The sequence below is a fragment of the Trachypithecus francoisi genome, unplaced genomic scaffold (genome assembly GCF_009764315.1).
Source record: "Trachypithecus francoisi isolate TF-2019V2 unplaced genomic scaffold, Tfra_2.0 Lachesis_group5, whole genome shotgun sequence".
In the NCBI taxonomy this organism is placed as follows: domain Eukaryota; kingdom Metazoa; phylum Chordata; class Mammalia; order Primates; family Cercopithecidae; genus Trachypithecus; species Trachypithecus francoisi.
In genome coordinates, this window is record NW_022681470.1 from 87,617,461 (window position 1) to 87,629,959 (window position 12,499).

The window sequence follows — 12,499 nt, forward strand, 5'->3', positions numbered from 1 at the left end:
TGTGGAACGAAGAGTCTTGATGTCAAGAAGGGCTGAGGCACAGAAGGTGCAGTCAGTCATTTGGGACCATATTGTCTGTGGCTTTCAGGACAGGGAGCTTCAGGACTCAGGTAGATGACTCTGGAAGAGACCTTCTTTTTTGGAACTGCAGCATCTCCTTCTCCTCCCCAAGGGGAATTTAGACCAGGAACTACCAGATCTTTCTCTCTCTGATTTTCTTCTCAAATCCCAAGGCAAGACAATGGAAACTAAACACGGTTTTGGTCATCAGGCTCTTCCAGAGCGTCCGGATGCATGAGAAGTGAATAGGTGATTGTGTTCTCAGCCTAGAGAAGGCAAAAACCAGCAGTGAGGATCCACAGAGAGGGCCTAGGAAAGAAGGCAACAGAGAAGGCAAAAGGGGAGAAGGGAGGGGGAGATGGCTGGGATCACTCACCCCGACTTTGTCAGCCTCATCAGGATTAATGGGATTGGCTGTGGGCAAAAAGAAGAAATATCAGCCAGAGCACTGCCGGAGAAGAGGGCCTGCCTGTGCTGATGCTGAGGCTGCAAAACCAACGCCCAAACTAGAGCCAAAGCAAGCACTGCTGACCCTGTCTTGGATCTCTAGGCCAAGCACTGGGTAAATATGGCCTCATTGATCCATGCGTGGGGTAGCCCAGCCACAGCCTTCCCCATGGGCCATGGTGAAAAAGTGAAGCAGTCACTTGAGCTGCATTCTTTTCAGGGAATTGCTGAGCTTTCCTAGAAGCAAACCAGGGAGCCTTGGGATCTGAGATATTGGGGAAGAGGTGGGGTAGGGGAGTGTTCAGCATCAGAGTGAAGTGAAGTCCAGATTTTTGCTGGCCACAGACTTCAGGGAGAGAAGGCTGAGGACCATTTTCACATTGTCTGAATGTAGTGCATCTTTGTTGGAACTTTGAAAAGTATGGTACTCTGTGGCATTAAAAAGGAAGAGAAAGTGAGTGAGAAAGGGAGGAAGGGAGGGAGGGAAGAAGAAAGGAAGGAAGGACTTTCTCTGGTTAGTGTCTGAAACACACTGAATTCCCTCATATTTTGCTATGAACTGACTTAGCCAGTATGAAAAGTAGCCCCAGTATCTGCAAAGTGGCATTTCTCAGGAAGTCGGGAGGCATCTGAGACAATGCATCTAGTCTCTTCTCTCACTCCCTGAACACCGAGAGCCTTTATTGCCATGCTGTAAATTCTGCAGCAAACCACATTCTGAATTCCCATTCTAATATATTCCCCAAGAATCCCAGTAACCCAGCTTTACCTTTTGGGAAATCATCAGCTCCAGTGCCTGGCTGCAAAAATGCCTTGTGAAATGTGCTTATGCCAGTGTAGACAGAACCACACAACAAGACGGATAATCCAATTGCTTGGACTTTGTTTTTAACAGATCTGCTTTGGCCCTGGTGTGAAACAGGCCCCTGTCCCCACTGGGCCCGACCAGTGGACACGTGACCTTGCTGCAAGCACAGCTGGACGAGTGATATTTTGCTCAAGCTCTCAAATCTGTTGGCTCTGCTCTGAATCATACTCCAGCCATCTGAGTTGGGGTCTTTGACAGCCTCTTTTCCCTGCCTGTTCCTACTATCATGGAAACTCCCAGAAAAAGCCCCAGTTTCCTTTGTGCTCTGACTTTAACTACAGTCTGGGAGTTGCCTGTCATCCTCCTGGAAGTTCCTTTACATACTTTCACCTAGGCCAGGGTTTGAGTGGCCCCTGGCTCTCAGAATGTCAGATCTAGAAGGCCTGAGAGGTCACCCACTCATTTCCTCAGTGAGGAGACTGAACCCCATCAGGGAGACTGACTAGTTCAAGGCTCCACTGTGTGATGGGGGCAGAACCAGGCCAAAATTCAATCAACCTGGAGTGCGTGGGCATCGGAACCAAGCTTTGCCCACAGAGTAGAGCCCACTAGTGCCCCTAGTCCCCCAGAATTTTCTCAAGCCCAAACCTCCTTTTAGCATTCCACAGACAGCTGACCATGGCCACTCCATCCCATCCCTCCACAGAGATAGATTCCTCAGCAAATCAAGGGGTTTCCAGGCCTCCTCCTCTTTTCCCCTTAGACTCCTGCCTCCCACATCCTATTGGCCTCAGTCTTACAGCCCGTAGCCCTCTCCTTTGCCAGCTCTGCCAAAGTTCCACAGAAAGACCAAAGTATCTCTGATTTCCAGATCTGGAAATATCCCCAGATTCCTGATCCCAGAAATTCGGACACAGCCCTCTCCTCTGTATCTGGGACTGGTGTTTTTCTTCTCATCTCCAGAGAGGTCATCTTTAGGCCCAGGAGTTAGACTCAGAGCTGACCAAGCGATTTGAGCCCTGGCCATCCCCTCACCGCTGCTCCCTCCCTGGCTCCCAGCTGAACTCGCACAAGCCCCTTCTGGCTGGCTCCGGTCCAGCGGGCAGCCCTGGTGAGCCATCACTGAATCCCTGAGACAACCTTGTACTTACCTGGTTTCTCAGGGAGGGTCTCCCCCATTTCCCTGCACTCAGGATTTCCTGGGAGAGCTGGGAGGGGCACATAGGAGGTTAGTAGGATTAGGGGGTGGGACCTGAGTCCTCAGGACCAAGGACCAGGGCCAGGGTTGGATGGGACCAGCTCAGGCCTTCCCTCTGGCAGATGCTTCCTGTCCTCCCACCCCCAGCTCCCCTGCTCAGGGGCTGCTCCCACCTGGAAAAGGGCTGGTCCAGAGGCAGAATTCAGCTCACCCATGGGGATGCCCAGGAGTGTCAGAAAGGCCACTCCGTGGCATCTGAGACTTGCTCTGCCTTTTAAAAACATCTGTGCCTCAGTCTCTCTCCCTGTTTCTCTGTATTATCATCAGTAACTGAGGTCCTGGCTATGAACCAATTGTAAAGTGCTTTGTGAGGTGTTAGTGGGATTATTTCTCTTTCTGAGCGGCTTGTAGCACCCTCTCTAGTCCTCCCTCAACACCCATATAAGCTCCACCCAGTTTCAATCCCTGCCTTGGCCCAGTACCTGGAGAGTCCTCTTTCCCTCGCTAAGCGCTGCCCTCACACACCACCTCCTCCAGAATGGCAACAGCCCTGTTTGTGTGCTGTTACTGCCTGACAGGCACCGGTGTAAGAGCGTCAGCCTCTTTCATCCCCATGGCAATCCTGTGAGGTGAGTCCTATTAGTGTCCCCATTTTCCACATGAGACAACTGAGGCACAGAGAGGTGGAGTGACTCACCTGGGTCATATAGCTGGTACACTGTGGAACTAGATTTGAACCCAGGCAGTCCGACCCCACTATGTGCACTCCATCACTGCACTACACTGCTCCCCCTAAGACCTTCTCCAACTGCCTCAGCCCTTGTTGGGCTATGGAGCCTCCTCTGTACTCCTATCCTAGGCTTTTCATGTCCCTTTCATTGCTTTTATCCCGTCTTATTATAATGGCCTAGTTGTACTTCTGTCTTCCTCACAATGCTGAGAACTCCCCAAGGGCAGGGACTGGACTTCATCTTGGCATCACCTACCATGACTCACGCATTGGCTGACACATAAGCTAGTTTGTTCAAGTCTTGTCAATGAATGATCTAATAAATGAACAAATGAATATAATACAATACGGGCCTAGATCTGAATGCGTATCTAGCCCTAAGAGAGGGATTCTGGAAATGTCTGGGGTTAGGGCCTGGACCAAATGCAAACTGATAACAAAAGAGACTGGGAGGAGCTACAAACCTGAAATCCGCTTTTTCCTGCAGTAGATCAAGGCCACTACAGCAGCAACAATGGCCGCTACAGCAATCCCAGTGACCACAGCCACATTGATCCCCATCGGTGAAGAGCTGCCCACGCTGGGCACTAGGGAAGACAGACATTAGGACAGGATGGGGGTTACTATTTTAATGACAACTTGTATTCTCCTTGTCCCACCTCCCACCTCCTCCAGTGCTATGTCCTAGTGCTTGTCACCCAAAGCTCTTCTGTGTCTGAGTCACTCACCAATGCAAGACTCACTACATCCCCCAGCCTCACCTGCACAGGGTTTCTGTGGCTGGACTTATGCCTCCTTCCTATCCAGGTTTCTCCACCAAACTAATAAAGGCACATTGGCGAGCAGGCAGGAGCAGAGGGAAGGAATCCCCTTAGCCCTTGGGGGCAGTAGGAAGGGTGGGCCCAAAGCCTTGCATAGCTGGAGGCATCATTACTCTATGGAGCACAGCCTTGAACAGACTATGACATGCCAGGCTTTCTGGAGTGAATGGCTATAACATGAGCCATGAGAAGAAACGAGGCAAACTTCAGCTCTTAGGAATGCCCAGGAGCTTTGGGAACCTCTGCACCAATGAGGGAGCTCTGCTTCGCTGCCATCTTTAGTCTGGGGCCTGCATTTCAAAGTGGAACAAGAGCCTGACTTCCTATTACCTGGGAGGTGATGGCTCCAAGTTCTGGCCCCTACTCCTGCTCATTGGCCAATACTTAGCCAGGCCTCCACACCACTCCTCTTTGCTCCAGTGCCCAATTTTGCTGCTGTGGCCTTTCTCAGACCTCCGTGTAGGCCCATGTGACCTTAGCGCTTGTCCATCCCCTCTTCTCCCCTCCCTACATCTTGGTAGATTCCCCATACCTTGGACAGTGATGGTCACAGGTTTGGATGAGTATGGCGTGTAGCCTATGTTTCCTGTGCAGTGGTAATCACCACTGTGACTGTGGTTTGCTTGTGGGATGGAGAAGTTGGGATCCACATGGGAAAATTTCTTGGATTTTCCATTCTGGAAGAATGTGACCTTGATCAGAGGCTTGTCCTTCCAGCTGTGGCACCTCAGCATGATGGTTTCTCCCTCCTGGAACTCCAGGTGAGGGGTCTGGAGCGCCAGCCACTCTGAAAGACGCAAAAAACCCCAGAGGACCTGGGAGGTCTTGGCTCAGCTCTGAGACCCAGATCTTCCTTAGTGGTGGGACATGGTGTGCAAAGGGAACAACAGCTTAGGTCTGAAATCAGACAGTTCTGGACTCTAATGCTTGCTGTATCATTTATGAACTCTTGGGCAGATAATTTAAGTCTTCTGAGCCTCAGTTTCCTCAGTTGTGAAAATGGGCATGATAATGTCATGTATCTACAATAGGCCCTAGCACATAGTAGGTGTTCAGGATACACTCATCTCCTCCTTCTCCCAGGAAGGCAGCTGCAGCCTTTTCCTGCCTGACAGGCCTCTGTAGGAAGAACACAAGAGACCCTAAGATGTGATCTCTTCCATGTCGGGGAGGGAAGGAGGAATCCAGTCTGACCGAGGAGTCTGCATGTGAGAAGGACAGCAGAAAGTCATGAATGTGCAACAAATGTTACCTGATGAATGCTACTTGACAAATTTATTTGGAGAATGTTAATAAATGTGGAGCTTCTTTCCAGCAGGGTCCAAAGACAGCAGTGTCACCAGTGGGTCATTCGTTTGCTGTGTACTTTTGAGGAAAATTTGCTATTGAGGTGAAGGGAGGGGATCACGTGAAAAGCAACAAGGACAATGTTCATCACAATCTCATTGCAACTTTGCTTTACAGAGAGCCACCTTTCAATGGGAGCTTTGTAAGATCATCAACCTCTCCAGCAAAATATTTACTAAGCTCTGCCCAGTTTCAGATGCTGGAAATACAAAGATGGATAAGACACGACTTTCATCTTAGGTTTCCCATAGGCTGGTGGAAGAGAAAGACAGAGAAGGGCACCTAGCACTCTGAGAACGTGGAGAAGGGAAACACTGATTCTCACCAGAAGCCTTTGAGGGAGGCATTAGTGCCCCATGGAGCAGGTGAGGAAATGGAAACTCAAGGGTTAAATGAATTCATCATGTTTGTATAGTGAGTCATTTCCAGGGCTAGGATTGTTGTGGTCTGTGCTTTTCAATTCTGCCATTAAAATGGAAATGGGTTTTATGCAGTAGGGATTTCCTTCTGCTTCTCTCACACTTGGCTGCCTGTTTGTGGCCTGGTAACCTTCTGTTCAATCAGGACTGAGGCAAAAACAACCATTGATATGCACTAAGGCAACTCACACTAATGCTTCCCAGTAAGCAGGCCACCCCTCTTTCCTGCAAACCTCTGCCTGAAAGCAGATTTCAACCATCTTGGCCCTCCCAGGTCCACCCCGGGGCCTTCCTCCACTGACCAGAAAGCACAGTCAGATGAACAGGGTCGCTGAGGCTGGTCCGGCCAGTCTGGCACCTGTACTCCCCGCTATCATTGTTGTTGGCCTTGAACCTGTAGCTGGGCTGCGTGTGGGTGGGGATGAGATTCCCATTGTGGAACCACTGAGTAGAGTCGCTGTCAGGGCTGTGAGCCCCCCTACACGTCAGAGTCACAGAGTCCTCCTGGAGCACGTTGATCCACGGGGGCTCGAGTTTCAGCACAGCTTTCGGGGGAGCTGCTGAGGGGCAGAGAGAGGAGGTAGCGTGAGGAAGAGGAAGCCCAAGAGCCTGAGCAGGCCCTGAATCTCAGACACAGAAGCACCTGTGGGCCTACTGGGGGCACCAAAAGCTGAGCCAGGCCCAGAATGGTTCTGCAGCTGAAGGCAGTTGCTTTTGCTCATACATCCCACCACAAGAGCCCCGGGAGCCCAGGGATTCAGACAGGGAAAAAGAGAAGAGGGAGTGGGCAAGAGAAACACCCTAGAAATACATATACTTCACCAAGAGATAATCCTCACCAGTTCCTTCTCTCTCTCCCACCAACCTCTCCCCACCACCACAGACACACAGACACCCCATACATACATACTCTTTTGAGACTAACTTTTCTCCCCAATAAACAAAGGTGTTTGGACACTGGTGGATAAATTTTCTCTGGGGCTGACTGAAGGTAAGTGGGGGCTCTGGTGGAGATGGCAGGCATGGGAGTCGGATATCAGGTTTCCGTTCTGACCTAATGTCATTCTGTATACTTTTAAAAATGATGTCAAGATGGCCCGTCCTCACACCCAAGCATAGATGAGCCTCTCTGGCCTTAGAAGGATAAAGAGAGAGGGAGAAAACCTGGAGGGTCAGTCCTGGGAGATGGAGGCTGAGTGGCACAAACACAGAAGTGCTCAGGAAAGTGTAGCCAGAGGTATACAGAGATGGCTCTCTGAAGCTCTCAGAAACATGCACAGTCAAGGATTTAGCAACACAGGGGGACAACATATGCAGGCCATGTGATTTTGCATGTGCCTGAACTTTATTTGGAGAGAGGAAGCTCTTGGTTTGATTTGGACAGCAGAAGGCAGTTGAGAGAGCGGTCAGAATTCTCATTTTCTGTGACAGCTCCGCCATTTGAACACCATGGCTGCCTACCACTTGCCTCCATGGAAGGAGGAAACGGAAGAAGGAGAGCAGAAGAGGGAGCAGGGGATCCTTCGGGAGCAATTACCCTTTCCTGGCCCTGACTTGGTACTGGGCTCAGTTGCTGGTACATTTAAAGCACCTCCAGACAGGGAACTGGGAGGAGAGGAAAAGGGGACCTGGAGGAAGGAAAGGCTGTGGGTGGAGTACTTACCAGGTGTCCCAGCAACAGGAGCTGTAAGACAGAAAGCAAAGATCAGCCCACAGTGGAGTGTCTGAACGAACACCTGCCCTCTTTGGCCCAGAGACTGCCCAGGCCCAGAGCGCCCTTCATCTACAGCACAGCCCTCATGATCATATTCCCTGGGACTGCCTGGGTGAGCTGCACTTTCGAAAGGACTGAGAACTCCTTCCCAGTAACATACAAAAATGAAATAAAATTATATAACACCCTCTTCCACCTGTTTTGTGACATTTTCCTTTGGCTTACCCTCTTGAGTGATTAAAATAAATATGCCTCTGGAAAGAGGTCTCTGTTGGGCTTTACATATGATTTATGCATCAGTATAAATAATTTTGCCAGAGTTTATCCTGAGAGCAAGATTTGTTCTTTTGTTGGAATGGGGTAGAAATTGCACAAGTAATCCACGATCACTACAGAAAAATAGAAAATAGAAGCAAAATATTATCACCTTGGCATACATCCTGTTGGATTTTTTTCTGTGATCACACACACACACATGCTGTTCACATACAGACATACATAAGTGTACATGAGGATATACTCTAAAAGCTGTTCTTTAACCTGATTTTTCACTGAGCAATGCAAGTTCTAGTAGATGAATCTGTTTCTATGTTGTCATTTTATTTTATTTTATTATTTTATTTTACTTTTTGGGGGGACAGGGTCTCACTCTGTCACCCAGACTGGAATGAAATGACGCGATCTTGGCTCACTGCAACCTCCGCCTGCCAGGTTCAACTGATTCACCTGCGTCAGCCTTCCAAGGACTGGGATTACAGGCCTGCGTCACCATACCCCGCTAAGTTTTGTATTTTTAGAAGAGAAGGGGTTTCACCATGTTGGCCAGGCTGGTCTTGAACTCCTGACCTGAAGTGATCTACCCGCCTCGGTCTCCCAAAATTCTGGGATTACAGATGTGAGCCACCGCGTGCGCCCATGTTGTCATTTCAAATGGCTACACTATATTCTACTATTTGGCTGTCCTGTGATTTATTTAACAACTCTATTGCTTGGCATTTAGGTCTTCCAGGTTTTTGCTATTAGAAATATCTCTTAAAAGGAGAAAGAGACTGCAAAAGGACACTAGATCTGTGACTTCATGCAGGGGTAGGGGATGCCACTGGGTTAAGAAAAGAGCTTCCATAGGGGAGGCAGTGTGGGCTAGGGTGGGTAGAGATTTGTGGGTGCTATTATTGGGTAAAGAAGCAAAGCTGGGTCCTTAGGTGAATCAGAGCAGTGTGTGTGTGTGTGTGTGTGTGTCCATCTGTCCATGGGTGAGGGTCTTCTCTTGCATCTGGGCTGAGAGAAAGTCAAGAAGCTTCCAAGTGCGTGTATATTTTCAGGGACAAAAGTATGGAAGGAAATGGAAGCAGAACCAAAGGGCGAAAAGGGGGCAATGTGCAGAAAGCATTGGCTTCAAAGTTTAGAGAACTGGATTCTGGTCCCAATGCTCCAATACCTTGAAATATACACTTGGACCAATCACTTCCTTCCTTTGCAATACAACATTAATCAACAAACTTGCATTGGTTTCCCACTGCCCTGCAATGCAAGCTGAGTTCTACTAAGGGAAAAGAATGTCAGTCCCTACTTCCACTGAGGACAAGAATCTAACGGTGAAGATAAGCACATGTGTAATCTGATGTAAAAGAGATGCCATTAGAGGAATATGGATAAAATGCTATGGAGGTTCAGAGAAAGAAAAGATCCCAGGGCTCTGTGTTTGGGAGGGTTTGGGGTTCAAAAGGAGGAGAATTCCATGGAGAAGATGGGACCTTCCAGGTTCATCAAGGACCTTCCAGGACTGATAGGATTTTGGTTGAGAGGAAAGAGGTATTCCACGGGAAGGAGCAGCAGGTACTTGGCAACATTCCCAGCCAATTGCAGCCCAACTTCTACTTGATTTCTGGTCTCTCCTCAAGCACTTCCAATAATGAGGGACAAAGCAAGGTAGAGCTTCATTAACACTTGCCTTCCCGGCATTCTTCGAATTTGGGGATTTTCTGTATGCCAATCCCTCTACCCTGAAAGGCGTCCTGGATCATCAAATGGCTAAATCCCTACCATGTTGAGAGTCTCAGCTTACATGTCACCTCCTCAGAAAACTCTTTACATAACATCCTGTTTAAAGTAGGCTGCTCTCTTGTCTTCTCCACAACTAATCTTATCACAATACCCTATTTACATCTTCATAGTCCTTTTCCATTTGTACTTATGCCTTCTTGTTTGTTTACTTTTCATTTATATCCCTCAGTGGGATAAAAATTCAAAGAGACAGTAGCCATATTAATTTTACGTGCCATTGCTCTGGAAATCATTCACTGGTTGGATCTAGGCAGGAGATAAGAGAGCCCAAAGTTGTATTGACAACAGGAGGTGAAGAAGAGGAAACAGATGCAGAAGGAATTTAAGTGGCAGAGAGAAGTTGGCATTTAATAGACTGTGGGAGTGATTTAAGTTGGATAACTAGGAAAAGGGTGGCTGTGCTTACACAAATACAAATGTTAGCAAGAGAAGAAAATTTGTGAGGAGGAGATGATAAGTTGGATTTTGAATATGCTTTGTTTTTGAGCTGGTGAATCGTTTTAGAGGTGTCCAACCAGCAGTGGAAATGTAAAATTATACTTGACAGAAGCAAGCAAGAGAAATAGGTTTAGGAGTTATTGACATAGAAGTGGTAGCTAAAAACCTCAGTATGTAGGATTGGCAAGGGGGATGGTGTAGTGGGAGAGAGGGTGAAAAAACAAGAGGAAGAAGAGGGAGAGAAAAAAATAAAAAGATGAGGAAAGGAGAGAGACGTCACCAATTATTTATCCATTCCACAGTTAATAAATAGTAGTAAATACCAAACATGCTCCCACCCGGTGTACTTATTGCTTCACAGTCAGTTCATTGACCTCGTATTTCTGGTCAGGAAAGCTGTCAGTCATGTTCACTGATAAGTCTCCACGTCCTACAACAGTGCCTGTACATAGAATTTGGAGAATCAGCAGGAGCAAAGGTGGTAAAAACAGAAAGTACAGTGCACATATTGCCTGGCTGTAGAAGAAGATCCATTTGGGGTGCAATGGGGAACACGGTTAGCAGGGCAGAATTAGAGTTTTTGCAGTAGGCAATGGAGTAGCACAGAAGGCATTTATGAAATGCACTGACACAGCCATAGCTGGACCTGAAGATGCCATGGCCTTGGTGTGCAGCATGGATGCAGGGGAGGGGAGACAGGAGCAATCAAGACCCCATTAGAGGGTGCTATAAAAATTGAGTTATCAAGTGATGAAGACCTAAATGTGGAAGCCCCAGTAAGAGTGGAAAAAAATAGGGTAAATCCTTGATGATTTAGCAAAAGGCAAATGGGAGAAAATACCAAAGATCTTTCCCAGGAATCTTGCCCAGGTAACTGGCACATTGGTAGCACTAGTAGCAGAGATAAAGAAGCACATCACCTCTCTAGGCCTGAGCTTCCCCACATGACAAATGAGGTAGTTCACCTTTCTTTCTCTTAGAATTTAATCCATTGCATCCCATTCATGGAGGAATACTTTCTCTTCCTTACCTCTTTCTCCTGTAGCCCAGTATCATCCTGCATTGACAGCCAAGAGCTGAGGGCCCCCAGAGCTGATCAGATTTCACTAGCAGTCACAGCACACAACTTGGATGAGTGGCAGTATGCTTTCCTCTAGAATGTGAGGGTGGAAGCCCCAGGAATTGAGATTTGAGAGATAGTCCTGGCAGTAGGTCTCCCCTACTTGGCCTCCCATAGGCTTTTCAAACCATCAAGCATGATCAGTCCCTGTCCCCTGTCCAACAGCTGAGAACATGGTCAAAAAAGAGCCTTCCATTTTGGCCTAAGACCCTGGCTTTCTTGCTGATCAGATCCAGTACCTCCCCATCATGGTCTGTGTGGTAAAAAGAAGCATGCATGATTTCTCTGGTTCCCACAACACATCACGCCAGACTTAACCAGGTGTGTGTATTCTCAGAGCCCCTGTTCTCTGGATAACCTAGATCTCCCTGTGCTTCTGCCCAGGGGAATATTCTTACACATGAAGATGATAGGCTTCTGCTGCATGAAGTGGTTTCAGGGGCACAGAGAATGGCCACTGCCACCTCCTCCCAAAAATGCATCTTATAACTTCCTCCCTACCCCTTACCCAAGGCAGCACTGGCCCTCCTGCCTAAGATGTGGTCTTTTGTGAAACATAAATTTCAAAGAAGGCAAACACTCTGGCCATTCATTTGTCATTCAAATATAGGTTACTAGACTTTTCTCACAGCGGGTTCTGATGTGGGAAGTGACAGAACATCAAGAGTCTGGGTGTTCAGTGAGATTGGGTGAAAGACACGGAAAGAATCCTGAACTCTGCCACACTGGATGACTTTCCAAAGCCAGCAGAGTCATCAGGGTTTCATCTTCACCAGCCTGCCTTCCCTCCCCTGGGTGTCCTGATGGGCTTCCCATGCCACCCCTCATCCTTGCCCAGGCTTATCCCCAGCCGAGTTTCCTGTTCTTCTCTCCCTCCCGGGGGCCCTGACTCACCCAGGAATAGCACAGCTGTCCACAGAAGCATGTGGCCCCAAGGCTGGGAGGACTTGCAGTCAGCCCAGTCACTCTCAGTAGCAAGGACAGGTAAGAATGACAGGATTCCCATCACTCCCTGTAGCGAGCTGGTGCCTGGAGTACAGCAGTCAGAGCCTTCTCTTGCAGTTTGGCGGATTCTACCCCAGAGGGCAAACAAATTCTGGAGTCTGAAAGAGGAAGCGAAAAAAAAAGTTCTGTTTTTATCATAGGCTCCTCCCTTTCCACCCTCTTTCCTCTCAGTTGTTCCCTCCTAGAAGATTCAGAGCTTCCCAGAATAAATGTGGCGTAGCCCATATTCAAATTCACAGAAATTTTAGAAACTATAGAAACAACTCCCTTCTTCTCCCTCTGAGGCCAAAGCTGGCCTGGGCCTCTGGGAGAAAGAGGGAAATGGTCA

The 12,499-nt window shown here is 48.3% G+C and overlaps 1 protein-coding gene across 7 annotated transcripts in view; it reads right to left on the reverse strand.

Annotated features, from left to right (window-relative positions):
- The window catches only part of FCGR2B (Fc fragment of IgG receptor IIb), a 13,141-nt gene extending 848 nt beyond the window's left edge, over positions 1-12,293 (reverse strand). The window contains exons 1-9 of one of the 7 annotated variants that reach the window (XM_033196184.1): positions 12,061-12,293; positions 7,494-7,514; positions 6,133-6,390; positions 4,597-4,851; positions 3,708-3,830; positions 2,687-2,784; positions 2,467-2,523; positions 437-474; positions 1-326 (exon numbers count right to left, since the gene is read on the reverse strand). The exon at positions 1-326 is cut by the window's left edge and continues 848 nt beyond it. In XM_033196184.1, coding sequence (XP_033052075.1) covers positions 191-326; positions 437-474; positions 2,467-2,523; positions 2,687-2,784; positions 3,708-3,830; positions 4,597-4,851; positions 6,133-6,390; positions 7,494-7,514; positions 12,061-12,172 — 1,098 coding nt within the window. In that variant the 5' untranslated portion in view covers positions 12,173-12,293 and the 3' untranslated portion in view covers positions 1-190. The remainder of the gene's footprint in view (positions 327-436; positions 475-2,466; positions 2,524-2,686; positions 2,785-3,707; positions 3,831-4,596; positions 4,852-6,132; positions 6,391-7,493; positions 7,515-12,060) is intronic. The other 6 variants (XM_033196185.1, XM_033196186.1, XM_033196187.1 and 3 more) reach the window with 6 other exon arrangements.
- Between the last annotated feature and the right edge of the window lie 206 nt (positions 12,294-12,499).